General features: G+C 50.3%; 1 protein-coding gene across 1 annotated transcript in view; it reads left to right on the top strand.

Moving 5' to 3' along the window:
* CCDC88C (coiled-coil domain containing 88C) overlaps nucleotides 1-23,174 on the top strand; it is a 144,804-nt gene that overhangs the window by 5,164 nt on the left and 116,466 nt on the right. The window contains exon 3 of the mRNA XM_069559328.1: nucleotides 5,041-5,149. Coding sequence (XP_069415429.1) covers nucleotides 5,041-5,149 — 109 coding nt within the window. The remainder of the gene's footprint in view (nucleotides 1-5,040; nucleotides 5,150-23,174) is intronic.

The raw sequence follows: 23,174 nt of genomic DNA, 5'->3' as shown, positions 1-23,174 counted from the left end.
CCAATGGAAGAGTTTCCTAAGCTTCTAAAAAGCATTTGGAGTATTGTATATTAATGCATATATATGGAATCTAGAAAAATGGTTCTGATGACCCTCTATGTGGGGCAGCAATAGAGACACAGACATAGATAACGGACTCGTGGGACACAGCGGGAGCCGGGTGGGGCGGGGAGGAGAGAGTGCGATGAATTGAGAGAGCAGCATTGAAAATACACATTACCTTATGTAAGCAAAGGAAAGGTTGGGGCGAACTGAGAGTGTAGCATTGCCACACATACATTACCATATGTGAAACAGATAGCCAGTGGGAATTTGCTGTACCGCACAGGGAGCTCAGCTTGGTGCTCTGGGACAACCTAGAGGGAGGGGGTAGGATGGGAGGTGGGAGGGAGGTTCATGAGGGAGGGGATATATGCATACCTACGGCTGATTCATGTTGCTGTATGGCAGAAACCAACACAACATTGTAAAGCAATTATCCTCCAATTAAAAATAAATAAATCTTTTAAAAAGTGCTTTTCTCAGGAGAAAAGAAAGATAAAAAGCACTTGAAGGATAAGTTTTTTCCTTAGAATGCCAGAAGAGGAGTTAGGGTCCCATTTTGCAGATATTAAAGCTGAGGATAAAGCGGCAGATACTTGTTAGTTGAATGAGTTTGTGTTGGTGCTAAAGTCTTGGGGCAAAAAGAGTTTTTACTCATGAACTTCAGTGATATTCTTTCATGGCTGCAGCATGTGACACTCTTCATGGGGCCTTGATTCTGTAAAAGTTAAATGAAAAAATTAATGTTTGTAGGAGGAAGGTAGGAACATATAGATGCGTGTGCATGCTCAGTCACGTCTGCCTCTTTGCAACCTCATGGGCCATAGCCCACCAGCCTCCTCTGTCTATGGGACTACTGGAGTGGATTGCCATTTCCTCCTCCAGGAGGAACATATAGATGAGCAAAGCAAACATTGCCTATAATTTTACCATGTCAAGGTTGCTGCTGCTAAGTCGCGTCAGTCGTGTCCGACTCTGTACGGCCCCATAGACAGCAGCCCACCAGGCTCCCCCGTCTCTGGGATTCTCCAGGCAAGAATACTGGAGTGGGTTGCCATTTCCTTCTCCAATGCACGACAGGGAAAAGTGAAAGTGAAGTCGCTCAGTCATGTCCGACTCTTAGCGACCCCATGGACTGTAGCTTACCAGGCTCCTCCGTCCATGGGATTCTCCAGGCAAGAGTACTGGAGTGGGGTGCCATTGCCTTCTCTGGCCATGTCAAGGTAGTAGTATTAATATTCTGGTGTCTCCCAGATGTCGTCTGTGGTATATACCTATATCTTCCTAATGTATTTTTATACAAAGTTGGGCTCAACCTTTTTTTTTAATCTATGATAGATTATCAGTATCTCTATCATCTGTCTCAAACATAATTTCTTCTTTATTTTTAACATATTTTGGCCACACCACGTGGCATGTGGGATCCTGGTTCCCCGACCAGGGACTGAACCTGTGCACCCTGCATTGGAAGCATGGAGTCCTAACCGCTGGACTGCCAGGGAAGTCCCCAAACATGGTTTCTTGGTTCAGTTTTTTTTTTTTTTTCCCCTGGATTCACTTTTAAATTTAGGAGTCATTGGAATATGATGAAAAGTTCAGGGCTGACCTTTTCTCAAAGGAGGGAGGCAAGGTTACTATAAGTCTAAATTATAGGTCTCTTTGAAATTTTAGGGAGAGTGATTTTTTCTTTTTTAACGAGAAGAAAGCCCGCAGGGCCCCGCACTTTGGCCTTGTTTGTCTCCGAGTTTGGACGAGCTCCTAGACACTTCCTTGCCGCCGTGTCTCTCTCCTGTCCTCTGCGCCCCACACGTCCCGGCGGGGACTGGCAGCCTTTTCTGTTCTAGGACTGTCATGTAAAGAAGATCCTTGTTGCTTTTGATGGCTTTCAGGGAGACAGTCTTGCAGTAGTTCTGTGATCTTGCTGGGATCAAGAACCACGTTGGCCAGTACAGCCCTGGCCTTCCTAGAACAGTAGGGTTTTAGGGCTGGAAGGGCCCTGTGATCACCTGGCAGATGAGCCTAACGGGGGCTAGAGAACTTTGGCCCATCCTGGGCCCTGTTTCCAGACCAGAGTCCGTGGCTTCTGACCCATTTCCTGCTCCAGGACGGGAGAGGGTTATGCAGTGCTGGGCCAAGTGGGGATAGGCCTTTCTTAACCAGAGTTGACTGCTGTTAGATTTATTTCCTTAATCTCTCTTTACCTTGAGAGCCATAGTTACAGGAAGGAGTGCTAATATAATGATCATGATAATTAGTCTAATTATTCATGTACTAAGCGTGAGCGCTTTTGGAATGTTGTTTCCGTTAGCTGTTGCTTCCTAGAACTGGAGGTTAACAAGAGTGGAGATGGTCAGAGGCTCCCCCGTCACCTGATGGCTTTCCAGGCCCAGACCTTGGGTGTGTGTTTCGCCCTTGTCCGTGCAGTGAACATCTGCGTGTTTGCTAAGGTCCTCTGGCTCCTGGTACTCTTCAGGTGGTCTGACTTAATGGAAACTGGGACCTGCATCTTCTCTCAGTTCTGTTTTTTAAAAATATGTATTTATTAATGGTGCTGGGTCTTAGTTGTGATGGTTAGGCTTCTCATTGTAGTAGCTTCTCTTGTTTCAGCTCCTGGGCCCCAAGGCACAGGCTCAGTAGTTGTGGCGCTTGGTTTTAATTGCCCTGCAGCGTGTGGGATCTTCCCTAGGGTTCAAACCTGTGCCTCCTGCAGTGACAGGCGGGTTCTTTACCGCTGAGCCACCGGGGAAGCCCTAAGGTCTCCTGTTTTAAGAAGCACATTCCTCACTTTATGAAATTGCCTCTCATCTCTTCGGGTCTCTATAGTAAAAAGAGGAGAATTGCACCCTTAAGATCAATTATTTTGTCATGCTAGGTACACTTCTGTAGCTAAAATGCCTTTGTAGTTTAAATTCTGAATGCCTCCTCTGTGGCTAAAATTAATTTCCACGCAACTGTTAACCTTTATTTTCTCAGTAATGAATGGCTCCAGAAGAGATGTAAATGGCTTGGCAGGACTCTGTACTGTGTGGGGACAGTAAGAAACGTTGTCCCAGGAAAAAAGTTGGGACAGTTGCAAAGAGGTCTTCTGGTTGCCCCAACGTGCTCATATGACTGTTTTAGGGGAGGCAGGATGATTGAATCAAATCCATGGCTGATTATGGCTGCGTGATTCATAAAGGGGTTTGCACACACGCAATACAGTGTCGGGACTCATAGTGTTTATATCAAATATTTACTTAATGGTTGAATTTTAAACAGCTTGTGTTATTAAGAAATTATGCCTGCAGTGATATTTGAAATAATTTCGGTTTGTAGATTTTTTTTCTATTGGTTAATCTTGTATAAATTATTGGCTTTGAAAGAGCCAAATGGCACTGAGATTGATTTGCTTTACTCCCCCAAATTCCCCTTCCTGTGCTCACACTATCATCATCGAGGGGCGTGGGTACCAAGAAAGGAGGAAGAGACCTGTTTCTCTTCCATCACACCAGCCCCCAGGAGGCTCAGCACCCTCATCACAGGGCTTGGATGACAGATGAAACCATGAACACAGCCCTTATTTGAATGAGACATCCTTCATGGTGTCTTGGGACAGTCGAATGGGCAGGAGGACTTTGTTAGGAAAAGAAAGCAGTGTGTGGTACGTGGAGGGCGGGGGAGCGAAAACCCATTCTTGTCAAGTCTGTTCTCCAAATAGGAAACATCGTTAACGCTGAGAATTTTCGAGAAATGTCCTGTATGTAGATGAGTGATATTATAAATCACTTGATTCAGATTTTTAATTTCATCACAACCAGACCTGCCTTTTGCCTGAATTTGGAAAATAAATGACACTTTGGGGATTTCCCACATCAATTATCTGTGTCTCTTAGCATTTCTCGTAGGGTGTGGCATACACGACATAGTGTCACAGACTCACAGTGGCGGTTTTTTGAGCCATCACAGGCATGAACACTCGGTGACACACACAGGAGACCCATGTGAAGTGGAACATTGATGATTTTACTGACTTTTATGAAGTCAGAAAATGTACCATTTTCCCCCCTTTCTTGATATTTCACATAGTTTGCTTTGTTTGGCTTTTAGCTTTTAATCCTTTTTTTATCATTTATTTAATAAGTTAGCTCTCTCGATTTTTTAACAATATTTGTTTATTTCTGGTTGCACTGGGTCTCTGTTGCTGCACGAGGCCTTTCTCTGGTTGCAGTGAGCAGGGGGTGCCCTCCATTGGGGTGCACAGGCTTCTCACATGTTGACTTTTGCTGCAGAGCACGGGGCTCTAGGTGCACGGGCTTCAGGAGTTGGGGCACAGGTGCTTTAGTTGCCCGCGGCATGTGGAATCTTCCCGGAACGGGGATCGAACCCGTGTCCCCTGCATTGACAGGCAGACTCCTATCCACTGTACCACCAGGGAAGTCCTGTTCTCTTTAATCTTGAAATATATTTTGGGGTAGGTTATTGGTGGCTCAGTGGTAAAAAAAAAAAAAAAAAAGAAATCCACCTGCCAGTGCTGGGAGACACGAGTTCAATCCCTGGGTTGGGAAGATCCCCTAGAGAAGGAAATGGCAACCTGCTCCAGTATTCTTGCCTGGGAAATCCCATGATCAGAGGGGCCTGCCAGGCTATACAGTCTCAAAAGAGTCGGACACGACTTGGAGACTGAGCAACAGAAGCTGGCTTTTATACAGGGTCACTTTGGGGTCTGCATTGACACTTGGTCGTTTATGGCCGCCACCAGCAGTGGGGACAACAATAATATTGATTAAGGGCAGGTGCTGGGCTTGGTGCTTGGGGAGGGAGAAGAGAAAGTGATGCATCTCCCCTGAGGGTTCCACGACTTGGCGGTAGCAGACTTAGGATTCAACCTGAGCCACAGCTGCATAGTGACCTAGGCTTGGCGAGGACTCAGCACTCAGAGGTAGGACGGGGTGTGGCAGGGGCTGGGAGGTGCAATTTCCATTCTCATTGTTTTTTACCCCCCACCCTGCCCCGCACTAGAGATCCCAGGCCGACAAACCAGCGCATCAACAAGCACGTCAACAACGATGTGAACCTTCGCATTCAGAACCTGACCATCTTGGTGAGAAACATCAAGACCTACTACCAGGTAAGGCGGTCCTCCCCCCTCTCACCCCTCCAGAGTCCTGCTGTGCGTCGGCAATACCTTCATTTGAACGGTTTCCCCACAGGAAGCCGAGAGGAAGTGGTGGCCAGGCAGCTAGCTGCCTGTTGACACTTGGCGTGTTTGCACACGCATCTTTCCTCTGGCATTGTGAGAAGGGTCAGAGGTGGGATCGCTTTACTCTGCCCAGGGAACGTCCTTTGAGCCGTATGCACCGCAGCGTGCCTGGTGCTGGGAGGGCCCCGGAGACGAGCCTTGGTCTGCAGCCCCAGCTCACAGTCGCAGGGGGCCTGGCTGGTGAGGGCTCTGGGAGGGGCACCCTGCACGGTTATCACCCACAGCTCGGCGAGTCTGTACAGGAGCGATTCAAGGGGTTGAGGGAGAGAAGGGACCACAGAGGGGTTGTGTTCGGGCCAAATATGAAATCAACCAGCCCTGAGCTGGCGCACAGGAGCACCAGGGTTCAGGGCTGGGGTGTCTGCCTAACATTCTGAGATATGGAAATGCTCCCCATATCTCAGCTTGCCGGTGGGTGGGTCAGGCAAGAGGGCCCGAAGGGGAAAGGGCTGTGAAACCCCCATCCCAGCCTTGGGCCAGTTGGGCAAGGATCTTTGATGTTCATGATCTTTATATGGAGACATTGATGGGAAGATTTAAAGTGTACACTTCAGAGCCCGGGCTTGTCAGACTTAGCCATGAAACTTTTTTAGCCCCATGTGAATTTTCTTGATCCCCCAGGGGAAGCCCTGGCAACTCTGAGTGACTTGGGGGCTTGAATGCCCTCACTCAGCACCCCCTCGCCCTCCAGGGCATCTCTGGGGGGCTTCCCAGAACCCCAGGGGGCACAGTTTGAGAATCACTGCTCAAGAGCCCGTCCCTTCCGGATTCGTGCTGGGGTTTCACGGAGCCCTCTGCCTCCGAGACCTCTCTTAGCCCTCAGTTTCCTGGGCTGTAACTTCATCTCTGTTCTGGGGCTTGGGAGCATCTTCAGAGCCATGTGGTCCCTGTCGCCATGAGGAAGCCCTCTGGCCAGCTGTGGCTTCCCTCTCTGCCCTCGTGCAGCCGTGGGGGTTCTGAGGTCACTGAGGTCGCTGGACAGGCGGCCGGATGGAGTTTGCGCCGTGGCGTCTGGCCGTGTGCTTGTCCGCTTCCTGCAGAGGGCTGTAGGTGCTGCTGTTTGAGGAGAGATGGGTGAAGGAGGGAGTGGACATGTCATGGGTTTTCTGAGATGATAGTTTCCATTTTCCTCCCTCTGGGGTTGGAGTGCTGGATGCCTTTGCTTTATGGCTAATTCAGCCAGCCCCCTGTGCTCATTCCAGGGTCTGTTGGAAGCCCAGCACCGTGGGCACTCTGAGCAGCCTTCGGGCGGCTGAGCAGCAGGTCCATGCTTTTAGTAACAGATGCTAGTTGTGCTGAGGAAGGGCTGGGGGAAGCCCTGCGCGAGCTGGATCTAGGGGCTGGCAGAGGTTTGTTTCCTCTCTAGGAGAGCCATGCCCAGGGCCAGGCATGCTGTCAGCAAGTGGGTCTCAGCTAGTGCTTCCCACATGACAGCCACATTCTGCGGAACCTGCTGCTGCCCATGAACTTGGGCCTGGGCTTGGAGCAGGCGGTCTGGTGGCCATACTGGCTGTTGGGCAGTAGATGTAAAAGATGTGGGTTCGATCCCTGGGTCGGGAAGATCCCCTGGAGAAGGGCATGGCAACCCACTCCAGTACTCTTGCCTGGAGAATCCCATGGACAGAGGAGCCTGGTGAGCTACAGTCCATAGGGTCGCACAGAGTCGGACACGACTGCAGTGACCTAGCACTCACCCTGTGCTTTCGATGATGTGTGCAAGTGCCAGGGGAAGTGGATGGTCGTAACAGTTGGAGATGAGATCCCCAGCTCTGGACAGGTGTGTCTCCAGCCCCAGGTGTGGCTGGAAGGTGGTAGCCCTCCCTGATGGCCGTGGTGAAGGGTTGGGATGGAGGTGAGATTTCTGGGTCTGTGTGTAGCTTGCGGCGCTCGGGCACTTACTGCAGGCTGCTTGGCCTGGCAGGTGCTGCTCTCCAGGCTTGCCGGCCCAGGAGCACACATGCCGGGGGTGCCCGCCAGCTCTGACAGTCCAGTGTGGGTTGGCCAAAGGGCTTGAGACCCTCTCCAGTACTTGGAGGCAGTTCGCTGCTCTTGGGGTCACTCAGCCGAGTTCTAGAAGATGGGCAGCAGTCTCTGTTAAGGAGATGATCGCTAGTCCGTTCTCAGGGCCCCAAAGGACTTACAGGTAGAAAAGAAGAACCCTGCATCCTTGTTCTGTCTCTGAGCTCTTAGCTCTTTGAGGGCAGGGCTGGTGTGCGTGGACAGCCTCAACCCCAGCCCGGAGCAGTGTTTGCTGAAAGCGCTTGCTGAAGGCTGTGAGCCGTCCCTGCCCCTCGGACAGCCCCGCGCACTTGGAGGAAGCTGGCAGGACCCTGCCCTTTTGCACTGACACAGCTGAGGTGTGGGCAGTGTTCTGCTGTTTTTTCCTTCCAAGTTATTGTAAAATAAAGCTTAGTTCTGGTCATGTAAGTAATATGTGTTCTTTATAAACAACCCCTTAGAAAACAAGTCGCAAGAAGAAAAGAACCGCTCAGAACCCCAGCACCCAGAGACAATCACTATTAACATTTTTAGTGCTTCCTTCCAGTTTTTGCATGAATAGTTTTTGTGTTTTATTCCATGGTAGTCATGCCTTAAACACAATTGCATATCCTGCCTTTTTCCCCCTCCCACCTGACAATTGTAGCGTAAACATAATCGGTTATTATTGTCAAGTGGCATTCAAGAAAATTTTGCAAAAGAAGTACTGCCCAGCGTCCCCTTTTGCGAGAGGCCCTGCAGATTGTGAGGGCTTGAGGTGGCGTGAGACCAGTGAGGTTCTTACTCTGGCCAGGGTGCCTGGGGAGGGTGGGAGGTCCCCCTTCCGGGACGGGGACTTCCTCTCGCCATGGCTTTTCAGTAGACGCGGCGAGGTCACCGAATCCAGCCCCAGGTCTTGTTTGCCCAGCGGTGATTGTCCCCTTCTTTTCTGAGCCACATGGGGCAGGGAGAATCAGGAGGGACGGGGCCTCTCGTCAATAGCATGGGCTTCTTTCACAAGGAAACTCAAGTTTTGTTCCCGAAAACCTGCGGAGACACAAAAAGGTCTTTGACCTTCTTCTGGCACAGAGGACAGACAGTGAGTGAGAACCAGCGTGGCCCGGTTCAGTCTGACCTCCGGTGTCTGGGGCTTCCCTCTGACCTGCTGCTCTGACTCTTCTGGGGTTGGCACCTGGAATCTGCTTTTTCAGAAGTTCCCAGGCTGTTTTAAGTCTTATGATCCTTCCAACAGGAGGGGCAGTCAGTGGGCCAGAGAGGTGGTCCTCACAGTGTGGTCCCAGACCAGCAGCATCCGTGTCACCTGGGAACTTGTTAGAGGTGCAGGTCAGGCCTCTTACCCGGACCTTCTGTGGAGATGTGGCAGTCTGCAGCTTAACAAGCCCTCCAGGTGATTCTGATGCATGCTCGTGGAACTTAGTGGTTTAGAGCCTTTCTAGGGATGTCAGGGAGAGGCCCCGTCAGCCAGGCCTCCAGGGGCAGAGAGAGCTCAGTGAGAACTTGGTGACTCCTGTCCATCACATAAAACAGAGGCACGTCGCGTCTGCCCCAGCACAGGTGGAGGAGAGGCTGCAGTGATGAGAAGATGACCAGGGGGAACGGGTGTCATTGAGGGGGTTGCTAGCAAGCCAGAGTTGGACAAGCCCTTGGGGACAGCACCTGGGTCAGTCTCTGAATTTTAGAGAAGGAGAGGCAGATCAGGATGAGCATCCGCAAATGGTTCAGCTGCAGAGAGACCTGGAAGGAAGGCGGGCCTGGATCAGATGCGTACGCTGCCTCGAGCCCCTGGGCTGGTCGGCATTGAGCCCAGCCTCGTGTGTTGTTTTATTGTTTAGTTGTTAAGTCGTGTCCGACTCTTTGCCGCCCCATGGACTATTGCCCGCCAGGCTTCTCTGTCCATGGGATTTTCCAGGCAAGAATACTGGAGTGGGTTGCCATTTCCTTCTTCAGAGCATCACATGAGGCTTGTTTGATACACTCAACAGCCAAACTCTTTCGTCTGAGTCCTTTTAGGTTGAAATTTGGATGTATAGGATGGTTCGTTTGTCACATCCAGAGCCTTGAGTGTGGATGTCGAGTGCACGTTCGTTTGATCACAGAACCTGTAGGAAAACACAGCCAGTAGCAGATGCAGAAATCCCTGGTGCGGCAGATGGCTGATGCGTGTTTATCCTCTGGGGGTTGTGCGTGGTATCCACGGCCCTCCTGTGCCCTGGACACCTGTGAGCCAGCGCCTTCTCACGACACCCGGGGCCTAATTGTCACGTGAAATTTCTGAGGTTTCTTTGGCTTTCTGCAAGTGGGAAGTACTCCACAGCGCGGCGCGGACGAGTTCAGCGAGTGCTGGTGGAGATGAACGATGTACGACTTCACTGTTGTGTCCCATGTGGCTGTCGATCCTGAAATGCACACCCTCGGGTGAACGTGGGGACCCACCCGCAGGGCTGACTCCGAAATGGGGAACTGGCCGAGCTGCTCCGAGCACCTCCCCTCGCTGGCCGAGCACTGGGACGTTAAGGCTTTCCTGCTGTGAGCGTTCATCTGTCCAGAAGAGGGTGGGCCCTTATGGTTCTGAGATTCCACAGTTGCATGGGGGCCAGAGATTTTAGAGTTTCAGATCACCTCGAGGAAGTTCTTATTGTGAGTTCTTGGAACTTGGCTCTTCTGACTTCTGGTCTGTCACGTGGCTGGAAGGCCAGAACCGACCCACAATATTGGCCTTTGTCACAGAAGCAACAGTCCAGGGTTGTGATATCTTCTGTAATCTCTTTTTTCCTTCATTGCTTTGAAAAGATTAAAAATGAAACAGTACAAATGGTTTTAAGGAACACCTGTGTATCTGCTCAAAATAAATATGAACATATGTGAATATTTTTCATATTTGCCTCAGACCTTTCTTCTAAGAGGTTTTTTCTGACTGAAGTCCCCGATGTTTCTCTTACTTCATCCAGTTATCTCTTACCTGCCTCCCTGGAGGTAATTCCTGTGGTTAATTTCTCTGTGTGTGTGCATAGGATTTTGTGTCACATATTCAGATTAAACCTCCATATTACTGCCTGTACCTCTTGCCCACTCCACCTTACTTCGGGGATCTGTTGGTTTTCTGTGGTATTTGTAGTAGATAAGCATGGGCTGACTGCTAGAATTATCTTTAGAAATGTGCACAGTTTGAAAACATGAAAGACTTTCATCAAAAGTAAAAATAGAAGGAAATGTATATTTGACACTGTTGGTGGGAACAAAGTGAACTCTAACTCATGTGGTCTGGAGGCTTTTTAGATAAAGTGAAGTCTCTTTAGGTAGATGTGATGTGCTTTGGTGGATAGAGACAGTGTTCAAGGGAACTTAACTCTGCTCACGCCCTGTCTACAGGTACCAGGGGAATCTGCTTTATGAATAATAGTGTATTGAATTTGCAAGGGAGAAATTGCTTTCTCCGCTCTATTTTATTATTGGAGTATTTGTTGTTGTTCAGTCACTCAGTTGTGTCTGGCTCTTTGTGACCCCATGGACGGCAGCACACCAGGCTTCCCTGTCCTTCACCATCTGCTGAGCTTGCTCAAACTCATGTCCCTGGAGTCGGTAATGCCATCGAGACATCCCATCCTCTGCCACCCCTTTTCCTCTTGCTCTCAGTCTTTCCCAGCATCAAGGTCTTTTCCGATGAGTCATCTCTTCGCATCAGGTGACCGAAGTATTGGAGCTTGAGCTTCAGCATCAGTCCTTCCAGTGAATATTCAGGACTGATTTCCTTTAGGATGGACTGGTTGGATCTCCTTGCAGTCCAAGGGACTCTCAAGAGTCTTTTCCAACACCACAGTTCAAAAGCATCAATTCCTCGGTGGTCAGCCTTCTTTATGGTCCAATGCTCACATCCATACATGACTATTGGAAAAACCTTAGTTTTGACTATATGGACCTTTGTTGGCAAAGTAATGTCTCTGCTTTTTAATAAGCTGTCTAGGTTGGTCATAGCTTTTCTTCCAAGGAGCAAGCGTCTTTTAATTTCATGGCTGCAATCACCATCTTCCGTGATTTTGGAGCTCAAGAAAAAGTCTGTCACTGTTTCTGTTGTTTCCCCATCTATTTGCCATGAAGTGATGGGACCAGATGCCATGATCTTAGTTTTTTGAATGTTGAGTTTTAAGCCAGCTTTTTCACTCTCAATGCTTCAGAATGTTGTGTTAGTTTCTCCTGTACAAAAGTGAATCAGCTACAAGTATACCTATATCCCCTTCCTCTTGAACCTCCCTCCCACCCACTTCCCTCTCGCCACTCATCACAGAGGTCATCACAGAGCACCAAGCTGAGCCCTCTGCTATACAGCAGTTTCCCACTAGCTATCTATCTTACACATGGTCCAACTCTGTGACCCCATGAACAGTCTCCTCTATCCATGGGATTTCCCAGGCAAGAATACTGGAGTGGGTTGCCGTTTCCTCCTCCAGGGGATTGTCCCGACCCAGGGATCCAGCCTGGGTCTTCTGCGTTGCAGGCAGATTCTTTCCTGCCGAGCCCCAGGGAAGCCCTAGCGTGTATATGTCCGTGCGTCACGCCCTCCCTTTCCTGCCCTTACCCACAGGTCTGTTCCCTACATCTGCATCTCTATTCCTGCCCTGCAAATAGGCTCATCTATACCGTGTTTCTAGATTCCACATACATGCGCTAATATATGATATTTGTTTTTCTCTTCCTGATTCATTTTACTCTGTATGACAGACTCTCCACTCTTAAAAGAGAAAGGCTGTGAGATGGTTTTTTTTTCTTTTGCATTTTTTCTTATTAGAAGGTGGGTATTCTTGATGTAGCTTATCTCTATGATTTGAGGAAATTAAAGGTAATTTTTTTGATTATGTTTTCTGATTGCAGACTGGGAAATGCAAAGAAAATTAAATCTGCCCACTATCTTACCACCTAGGCATACCATTTTGATATTTATTCTTTCTAACTTTGTGTCTGTGCCTATGTGTGTTTCAAGGTGTGGATTGTACGAAACCTTTCTTTTCCGTTGCTGTGCAGTGAGCATTTCCTCATAGCCTTTCCCACGTTCTTTCATAAATGCATCTTAGTGTCTACATGGCACTTCGTCATGTGGCTCTCCCACTCTCATTGATACTGAGTTATTTCTGTCTTAGAATTATAAATATTACCACCACGAACAGCCTTGGTCCATAAATCTTTCAACAACTGTTTTTATGTCCTTAGGATAAATTCCTAGCATGGAATTCCCAGGTCAGAGGGCATGAATATTTTGAGGACTTTTGCTACTTATTGCCAAAATTGCCTTCTTTATGGGCCTTTTGTTTTTCTTTGCTGAATTGCCCCTTTGTGTCCTTCACCCATGAAAAATGCTGCGTTCTGTGTTGCTGCTGAATGCTGAAGATTTCTGTTTCTCTGCCGTGCGAATGGAGGTCTGAGATTATTTATACCGGACATCTGGGCAAACTGCCTTGTTGGTGTGTCACTGGATGCTGGCTTGGAGTCTCCAGCAGGGCTGTGACATGGTGACCAAATGCAGTGGTGAGGCCAGGCGGTCCAGCCCCAAGCCTGGGAGGCCTTCATCAGAGGGGTCCCAGCACCCCAGCCCCCTTTCGGAGCTGAGAGCCTTTGTCTGCCATGGGCTCGACCCAGGAGATGACTGACTTCCCTGTGAATGTTTGCTCTCAGTCTAAAGTTTAAGGGAGACACTTCCAAACCATGTTGGGAAGTGAGGCGGGGGAGGGCGGTGGTCTGCGGGGGAGGGCGGTGGTCTGCGGGGGCTCCTCCTTTCCTCTTTCCTTCCTCTCCCTTCCTGTCCCCTGTTCTTTCTGGTATCGGGTGATGAAACATGGGACATGGAAACGCTGGTGGCCCAGAGAGGTGGGTGTTCCCCTCCAGGAGTCCCCCGGTTCTTGTGTCTGCTCCTCCTCTTCCTTCTTAAGGCCGATCTCCATGCCTGAGAGGCTCGTGTCTAGCGGGGTGGGAGACAAGCCAGGCAAACCAGCCGCTGGAACACCCATGCACAGGACATGGATGTCACAGGACACAGATGTCACAGGACACGAATGTCACAGGAAACGGGCAGGAGTGCTCCAGCCAGGGGAAGGCCAGTGCCTAAGGAGAGCTTTGCGAACGGGGTGGTGCTTGGCCTGAGTGCTGAAGGATGGGCACGGAGCTAGTCTGGCAGAAAATGGGGTGCATGGGGGGTGTCCTGGGGGAGCAACAGCGCTTGCAAAACCAGGAAGGCACAGAGCAGCCTGAGGGCTGAGCAAGTCACCTCTGAGTGGCTGGAGGTTGGGGCTTCGGTGGGGAGTGGTGATGGGTGAGGCTCCAAAGGTAGGGAGGTTCCCAAGGGCGGATGCCAGGCTCACGAATTTGAACTTCATCCCAGAGAGACTTGGGAGTGTTTATAGCCTTTTGAAAGAGGAAAGTTTAAAAAAAGAGAACTCTTTTGACACTCATATTGAGAGTGGGTTGGCTTCAGGAGGGAGTTGGGGAGTCAGGACAGGTCGTGGAAGCCTGGACCAAAGCTGGGGCAGAGGGGAGAGGGGACAAGCCCGAGAGGCTCGGGGGGCTGTGGGTGGCAGTTGCTAGGTCCCCTGCCCGGAGGGAACAGCAGGAAGAGGATAAAATGCTTTCTCAGGCCTGGGAGAGTGGAGCCCTGCAGCAGGGTGCTGGGCCCCCGGGCTCCAGGGCAGCGGCTCCCAAGTCAGCCTGTCTGGGGCTGGAAGTGGGGCGTGGGGGCTGCAGGACAGCAGCTTCAGGTCCACCTGAATTCCCTTTCTCCACACCAGGCAGAAAGCATGTGCTCCTGACCTGCTGCTAGGGATGGAGCTGACAGGGCTATGGACACCTGGTCACGGGCCATGCAACCCCACGTCTTCCCAGAGGCAGGGTTTTGTTTTTGCAGCACATGAGACCAACTGCCGGTTGGACTTGGTTTTCTTTTTTTCCCCTTCTGCTTTTAGAAGAAATGCTATAGAGCCGTATCGATAGCAAGCAGGAACTTTGGGACTCAGCCCTGTGCCCCTGTCAGAAGGCTGAGAGAAGATAGCTGGATGGCTATAAGCTTGGCACTGCGCTAGGAGCTTTCAGCTCTGTCACTGTGAGGACGAAACTGCTGTCCCCATTTTACAGATTAGGCAAGTGAGGCTAGTGGAGCTCAAGCTCTCATGGTCATTGGCTGCTTTCTGTAGTCCTGGAGTGGGGTGGCTTGCTGTGGGCAGACTAGCCGTGTGTGCAGGTGGGCCAGGCCATTCCACGGTCCTGAGCCAGAAGCCTCCTCCACTGGGAGGGCCAGGCTGGGAGTGCTGCTTCCCCAGGGTCTCCTGCTTGGGCTCCCCCATGTTAAGCTGACTTTACACCCACTGGGAGCCCCAGAGGAAGGGGCTGTATTGCTTCAGGCACCTTCTGAAACCAGCACTTCCGGGGTTGAGCTGTGGGTGGGACTGAGGGAGCAGCTGGCCTCAGACTTCACCCTGCACCCCGGCCCCTCCTCCCCCAGAGCAGCAGGAAGCAGAGAATCTGGGCTAATTGCACAGGGTGAGGAGGGGTGAAAGGTGGGTCTGATGCAATTAGCAGAGCTGGAATTTGGCCAGGCCCTGGAGGCTTAAGGAGTGTGTGTGTGTGTGTGTGTGTGTGTGTGTGTGTGTGTGTGTGTGTGTGTGTGTGTGTGTGTGTGTGTGTGTGTGTGTGTGTGTGTGTGTGTGTGTGTGTGTGTGTGTGTGTGTGTGTGTGTGTGTGTGTGTGTGTGTGTGTGTGTGTGTGTGTGCGCGTGCGCACACATGGGTGAAGACGGTCTTTCTCTCTTTTTTTATTTTGCTTTTTATTTTGTATTAGAGTATAGCCGATTAACAATGTTGTCATAGTTTCAGTTCACTTCAGTTCAGTCGCTCAGTCGTGTCCAACTCTTTGCGACCCCATGAATCGCAGCACGCCAGGCCTCCCTGTCCATCACCAACTCCCGGAGTTCACTCAAACTCATGTCCATCGAGTTGGTGATGCCATCCAGCCATCCCATCCTGTGTCATCCCCTTCCAAGCATCAGGGTCTTTTTCAATGAGTCAGCTCTTCGCATGAGGTGGCCAAAGTATTGGAGTTTCAGCCTCAGCATCAGTCCTTCCAATGAACACCCAGGACTGGGCTCCTTTAGGATGGACTGGTTGGCTCTCCGTACAGTCCAAGGGACTTGGAAGAGTCTTCTCCAACACCACAGTTCAAAAGCATCAATTCTTCGGTGCTCAGCTTTCTTCACAGTCCAACTCTCGCATCCATACATAACCACTGGAAAAACCATAGCCTTGACTAGACGGACCTTTGTTGGCAAAGTAATATCTCTGCTTTTTAATGTGCTATCTAGGTTTGTCATAACTCCCAAGGAGTAAGCGTCTTTTAATTTCATGGCTGCAATCACCATCTGCAGTGATTTTGGAGCCCAGAAAAATAAAGTCTGACACTGTTTCCACTGTTTCCCCATCTATTTCCCATGAAATGATAGGACCAGATGCCATGATGTTAGTTTTCTGAATGTTGAGCTTTAAGCCAACTTTTTCACTCTCCTCTTTCACTTTCATCAAGAGGCTTTTGAGTTCCTCTTCACTTTCTGCCATAAGGGTGGTGTCATCTGCAAATCTGAGGTGATTGATATTTCTCCCGGCAATCTTGATTCCAGCTTGTGCTTCTTCCAGCCCAGTGTTTCTCATGATGTACTCTGCATATAAGTTAAATAAGCAGGGTGACCATATACAGCCTTAATGTACTCCTTTTCCTATTTGGAATCAGTCTGTTGTTCCATGTCCAGTTCTAACTGTTGCTTCTTGACTTGCATATAGGTTTCTCAAGAGGCAGGTCAGGTGGTCTGATAGTCCCATCTCTTGAAGAATTTTCCACCATTTATTGTGATCCACACAGTCAAAGGCTTTGGCATAGTCAATAAAGCAGAAATAGATGTTTTTCTGGAACTCTCTTGCTTTTTCCATGATCCAGCGGATGTTGGCAATTTGATCTCTGGTTCCTCTGCCTTTTCTAAAACAAGCTTGAACATTTGGAAGTTCACGGTTCATGTATTGCTAAAGCCTAGTTTCAGGTGGATGGCAAAGTGACCCATCTATGTTTTACACATATATCCATTCTCCTGCAAACTCCCCTTCCACCCAGGCTGCCATATAACATTGAGCAGAGTGCTATATACAGTAGGTCCTTGTTGGTTATCCATTTAAAATATGGCAGTGTATATACACATCCGTCCCAAACTCCCTAACTATCCCTGCCCCCCATTCAGCCCCCTTGGCAACCTTAAGTTTGTTCTCTAAGTCTGTGAGTCTGTTTTGCTTTGCAAATAAGTTCATTTGTATCATTTCTTTTTAGGTTCTGCACATAGGGATGTCCTGGGATATTTCTCCTTATATATTTCTCTTTGTTGAGTCACTAAGTCCTGTCCAACTCTTGTGTCCAGCTCTTGCAACCGCATGTACTGGAGCCTGTGAGCTCCCTGTCCATGGGATTTCCCAGGTAAAAGTACTGGAGTGGGTTGCTCTTGCCTGCTCCCAGGGGTCCTCCTCACCCAGGGATTGACTTTCATCTCCTGCATGCAGGTGGATTCCTTACCGCTGAGTGAACAGGGAAATCCCGTTTCTCCTTCTGGGCTCCGTGGGCTCCTCCTTCTGACCTTGAGTCCAGACTTTGAATTGCTGGGGTTTCCCGTCTATCTCTGAGCTGCTGGGCTCTCCTTTGCCTTGAAGGAAAGGAAGCAGTGTACACTTGGAGTCTCCCCTTTGTGCCTGCAATGGTTCCCGAGGGCTGCCGCCTGGCTTTAATCTGTTCTGCATGGAGCTGAGCCCAGATGCCGCGTTCACAGTGGCCCTAATACCTCCTCAGGCTTACAGATCCGGACTTTCTCAATGTTTCTGATGTGTGGTTTCTCACCGTGTGTTTACTTTTTTATCGCTTGCTCGACGTTTATCTTAATCCATGGCCATTCCTTAAAGTATTCAGTTTTCAAGCCCTTCATGGAAGGTCTGTGCACAGAGAGCGAGTCTGTGTCAGGGTGAAAAGCTGGGCAGTCACCTGGTCATTGGGCCTGAGGTCCAAGCCTGTGCCTCTGGCAGAAAAGGAGTGAAAACCTCCTTGTGCAGCCCTCAGGGGCCGAGAGGGAGCCACGCTGCTTTCCAATGGAGGGGCCCGGCCTCGTTTTTTGTTCGTCGCAGAATCAGGACCAGCATGGTTCAGGGTGTGAGAATCACGGGTTGAGCATGAATGAGTTTAGAAACACATCTTATCAGAGGCTACTCCACACCCCAGAAAGGTAGGAAGTGGTAAGAGGTACCAAGTCCTTTGGCAACAGAAAGGAGGGAAATGAATTTCTCAAACTTTTAAAAAGAAAAGGAGTCTCTCCCTTGCCTTAGGTTTTGGGGTTAAATGCCAAGATCAGCGTGTTTGATGTTATAACTAGTTTGTGAGAAGGACTCATGGGAGAACTTGCCTGGGCAGGCTCTGCGCTCCATAAAGCCGGCTGCGTGGCCTGCGTCCAGGGCTAATAACAGTCTTTCTTATTCAGCCTGTTCTTTGTGGAAAGGCAGCTTCTCTGCTCCTTTGCCGTGGCATTCGGGGCCACGGTCCTTTCCAGTGTAACTTTAGTCCTGTTTTTCTAGGAAGGAGGACGATGAAGTATGAGGATGAGGAAGCACTTATCTGAAGTTGATGGGCTCAGCCAGAATTATTGAGGAGGCCGCACCCTGGACCCCCAGTTCTGAGTCTGTTGGTGATGTTTTGAGAGGAGGTGGAGGTTTCAGAAGGGTAAAGAGGCTGCCGGCTGAATGCTGCAAGGATTCCATTCATTTAGGATTGGGTTTCATCAGGTTAGGCTTCCCTGGTGGCTCAGATGGTGAAGAGGATGAGCTGGGTGGTTTCTCCAATTCCCAAGAACAGAGGTGCCCAACCTCCAGGATCTAATGTCTGGTGATCTGAGGTGGGACTGGTGTATTAATAATAATAGAAATAAAGTAATGCAGTGCAGGAGAGCCAGGTTCGATCTCTGGGTCGAAAGATCCCCTGGCGGATGAAATGGCAACCCACTCCAGTATTCTTATCTGGGAAGTCCCATGGACAGAGAAGCCTGGCGGGCTACAGTCCATGGGGTCAGAAAGAGTCAGACATGCCTGAGTGACTAACACTTTCACTTTTCCAGCAAATTAAGGGGAGAGGTGCTCTGAGTATGGGACTCCCCATAGGAAGAGGGGGTACAGAGCAACTTCAGGGAGACACCTGGCATTGCCCCCCTCGCTGCCGATCCCCTGGGGCTGGCCCTGGCCTTGGCTCCAGCTTCGCAGGGAGAAGTCGGGTTTGCTTTCTCAGCGGGTGGTAGGAGCTTCGCCACTGCCCTGTGGAAGACGGTGAGCTGGGTGGTTTCTCCAATTCCCAAGAACAGAGGTCCCCAACCTCCAGGATCTAATGTCTGGTGATCTGAGGTGGGACTGGTGTATTAATAATAGAAATAAAGTAATGCACTTGAATCATCCCGAAACCATCCCCCTCGACCTCTGCCCCATCCATGGAAAAGTTGTCTTCCACAAAACCGGTCCCTTGGGTACCACTGCCCTAGAAGGTCAGGAAGGTGAAGTTGGAGGAGGAAGAACAAGATGGGAAGTGAGAGGGCAGCAGGAAGGACAAGTCCTCTCATTCTTTCAAGGATCTAGAAACTTGTGTGTCGTCATTCCAGCAGTGTGACTTTGGTGTATCATTTTATTTCACCTGTAAAATATGGGTAACACCATATTACAGGTTGGCATGGGACTCAGAATCGCACTTAGGTTTTGAGTCAGCAGGGCACAGTAATAACACTAGCTCGTCCTGAGGGCTGACTTTGCAGGGCTGACTGTTCCTGTGTGTCCACGCTCTGCAGGTGGAGGGGCCATGTCACTTGTGTAGGCAGAGGATGGGAGACACACACATCCAAGTACAAATAGGAAGAGAGGAAGAAAAGCAGCTGCAGGCCCCTTTGTCTGCAGAGGCAGAAGGTAAGAGTCGTGAGCTCCTTTGAGCTCACCTCTCAGAGCTGTGGCCTTGGGCAGTCTCATCTCCAAGAGTCTTTTTTTACCTGAAAAGTGGGCATGTTAATAGTGTTGGCCTGAGTATTGCATCGGGGGTGTTGGACTTTTCCTGCTGGCACTGATAAGATGCCCACCAGATGGTCTAGTAGACATGGGGGTCTCTACACAGACCCACCTCTCTGGGCCATGGTTACTTCATTTATTACTGAGCGGATTATAGAGGGGCCCTTCCAGGAGTAACACTCTGAACTGCTTGGATTAATCCAGTACATGTGCACGTACATGCTTAGCTCTTGCCCTGCCCATTTTCTCCTGTAAGATTTTTGGAAACTATTTTGATTGCACTGGGTCTTCATTGCATGCAGGCTTTCTCTAGCTGTGAAGAGCCGGGGCTGCTCTAGTTTCAGCGCTTCTCATCGTGGTGGCTTCTTTTGTTGCAGAGGACGGGCTCTGCGTGCTTGGGCTTCAGCAGTTGTGGTTCACGGGCTTAGTTGGTCCACAGCATTTGGTATCTTTCCAGACCAGGGATCAAACCCGTGTTTCCTGCGCTGGCAGGTGGATTCCTAACCACTGTACCACCAGGGATGTCCTCCTGTATGATTTTTTTAATTTAAAGCATACCGTGCACTTCCAGTGAACTGAGTGTCTTAGGCACACTATCTCGTGGCAGCCTCTTGATTTTTCTCTCCCACCAGCAATGAAACTCCGTAAAAGCAGGTTCCGCATTTCTTTCTCTGTTCACCTCTCACCCCAACAGCACGGAGACATGCCCACCAGAGTCAGTGTGTGTTAGTGACAAGACACAGGGCAACAGAAGCCGTGACTCAGAGTAGTTCAGAGAGGATAAGTCATTGCCCTCAGGGCATGTATTACTGGCCTGAGCCCAGGATCCTGTCTCTAGGCTAAAATAACCCTGTAAAGACCCTCGGCTTGTTCCCTGTTTCTAGACAGTTGAGTAATTGGAGGACAGGGCCCTCCTCTACTCAGTCTGTGTTCCTTGAGTGCCTGACACACGTATCAGAGACTCAGGACCTGATTTGTTTTAGGGGATCAGTGGGGGCAAACCAGGGTGGAGATGTAGGGCAAAGCGGAGGGCTGGAGCCTTTGAATCTCGCCCTTACAGAGGTCTTCCCCCCTTCTCCCCTCCTCCCCACCCCCCCCCCTGCTGCTTTCACGCCAACCTGCAGGCTTTTCATGTGGTGTTTGCTTTGTTGCTGGAAAAGCCATATGTCAGGTACCCAGGAGGCTCAGTCCCTGGGGGGTGGAAGTTAAATTGATTGTTTTCAACTTTGTCTAGCCAGCTTGGCTCCCTTGAGCTTGCCAGTGTTTTGGCTTAATGACTTCAAAACTTTAAAAATAAATGCCTCCTTTTCCAAAGCACAGTAACCAAGCAGGCTGTCCTGTTCTTGGGACCAGTCAGGATAGTTTTTCCCCCTTTCATTGTGAACTTGTGGCTGCATGAGATAGCAGAGACTCTAAAGCAGTTCTCGCATTTTTGTGCAAAGTTGGTCTTCTCAACCAGTGGTCCCCAGCCTTTTTGGCACCAGGGACCGATTTCGTGGGAGACAGTTTTTCCACGGACCAGGGGTAGGGAAACGGTTTCGGGAAGATTCAAGCACATCACTTTAATCATGTGCTTTATATCTAATATAATGCCCCAGCTGACCTGATAGGATACCGGTCCCCGGCTCAGAGGTAGGGGACCCCTGTTCTCAGCAACCTCCTCCCGCCATTGTTGGGGTGAGAATTTGTGACGTTTGAGCTCTATAGAACAGAGCTTCCAAAACTGGACTTTTCCAGTGGAAATGGACTGAGTCGCAGCCGAGGCCATCCTAAGCTCAAGGTGCTGAGAGGAGAACTGGAGGTTGCTGATAACTCTAAGCTCGTCTGGACCCACCTGAGACTGAAGCTTGTCCAGACTTTTAGAGCAAAGTGGAGGAGGACGGAGCGGTGGGTCGCCTTGGAGGATGGCCGTGCGCGGGTCTGTCCTGCTTCTCTCCTCTTCACCCACCTTTAACCCTGGTTTCTTCCCGGGAAGGAGTACTCGTCTCGGGCTGCCTCCACCGTGCCAGCCCCTCAGCTGCAGCCCCGGGGCGCCTCGGGCCAGCGTCCTGCCCACGCTCAGGCGCCTGGCCTGCCCGCCTCTCCAGGGGCTCCTCTTTCTCCTGCAGTCCTCTCGCCGCCCCTGCCAGTACCACGCACACCACCATGACCTGGGGCAAGCAGCCTGACCCCTCCGAGTTATCTCCTCCTTTCTCCAGTGGGGTTAACGGGTGATAACAGATGATGCCCTGGGTAGTGACGATCCAGAGAGAGAGCGTGCATGTGAAATGCCCGGCGTGGGGGCACTGCAGAGCTGGAGCTGGTGTGGTGGGCGCTGCTGGCTGCCGGGCTGCAGTGCTGGGTGTGCTCTGCCTTCCTCTGCACTCGTCCATCAGGCTGGGGTGCTTTCTCCCGCCTGAGCACCTTCCCTTCGTCTGCCTCTGTGAAGCCTGTGGGATGTTCTGAACCCGAGTTTAATCATTGTCGTCATCACCATCATCACACCTTTCAGCTCTCTTCTGCTTTCTCTGGGTCCTGCACCAGATTTGCAGGCTCCCTCAGGGCCGGGACTCTGGTGCCCTTTGTCTTCCCAGGGTCAGGGAGCAGAGGGAATGCAGGCTGATGGGCTGCCCTGGTGCTGTTTGTTGTGCTTTGACACTCGTGTCCGACTCTTTGCAACCCCATGGACTGTAGCCTGCCAGACTCCTCAGTCCATGGGGATTCTCCAGGCAAGAATACTGGAGTGGGTTGCCATGCCCGCCTCCAGGGGATGTTCCCAACCCAGGGATCGAACCCAGGTCTCTCGCACTGCAGGGGGATTCTTTACCATCTGAATCACCAAGGAAGCCCACGGATACTGGAGTGGGCAGCCTACCCCTTCTTCAGGGGTTCTTCCTGACCCAGGAATTGAACCAGGGTCTCCTCTCCTGCATTGCAGGTGGATTCTTTACCAGATGAGCTACCAGGGTCTGAAAGAGGCGAGTGTGACTGGCCCAGCTGTGCCTGCCTGGCCTGGGGGTCCTCCCGGGGGCAGGTTTATGTGATGGGCTGGACTCTCAAATGTTCCTACTTTAATGTACTGCCTGTATGGAAACCCTGGGTCTTTATCGATGCTGGAGTTCAAAAGCTGGGATAAATTGATTTCTTAAGGCAAAGACACTTTGATTAGCCTAGCCTTTTGTTGTTGTTCCGTCACTAAAGTGTGTCCAACTCTTTGCGACCCCATGGACTGCAGCACGCCAGGCTTCCCTGTCCTTCACCATCTCCCGGAGCTTGCTCAAACTCATATCCATCGAGTTGGTGATGCTATGCAACAATCTCATCCTCTGTCATCCCCTGCTCATATCTTCACTCTTTCCTAGCATCAGGATATTTTCCAATGGGTCAGCTCTTCACATCAGGTGGCCAAAGTATTGGAGCTTCAGCATCAGTCCTTCCAGTGTTTATTCAGGGTTGATTTCTCTTAGGATTGACAGGTTTGATCTCATTGCTGTCCAAGGAACTCTCTCAAGAGTCTTCTCCAGCACCACAGTTTGAAAGCATCAGTTCTTCAGTGCTCAGCCTTCTCTATGGTCCAACTCTCATATCTCTACGTGACTACTGGAAAAACCATACTTTGACTAGACAGACCTTTGTCAGCAAAGTACCGTCTCTGCTTTTTAATACAGGCAGATCCTAGGCAATCCTAGGTTTGTCGTAGCTTTTCTTCTCGGGAGCAGGTGTCTTTCAATTTCATGGCAGCAGTCACTGTCTGCAGTGATTTTGGAGCCCAAGAAAATGAAGTCTGTCACTGTTTCCACTATTAGCCTTTTACTCTCACCCTTTTAAGA

This window comes from Ovis canadensis, chromosome 18 (assembly GCF_042477335.2).
Source record: "Ovis canadensis isolate MfBH-ARS-UI-01 breed Bighorn chromosome 18, ARS-UI_OviCan_v2, whole genome shotgun sequence".
NCBI classification, from domain to species: Eukaryota; Metazoa; Chordata; class Mammalia; order Artiodactyla; family Bovidae; genus Ovis; species Ovis canadensis.
Note: the sequence above shows the minus strand (reverse complement) of the source record. Positions and strands in the feature narration are given on the sequence as shown.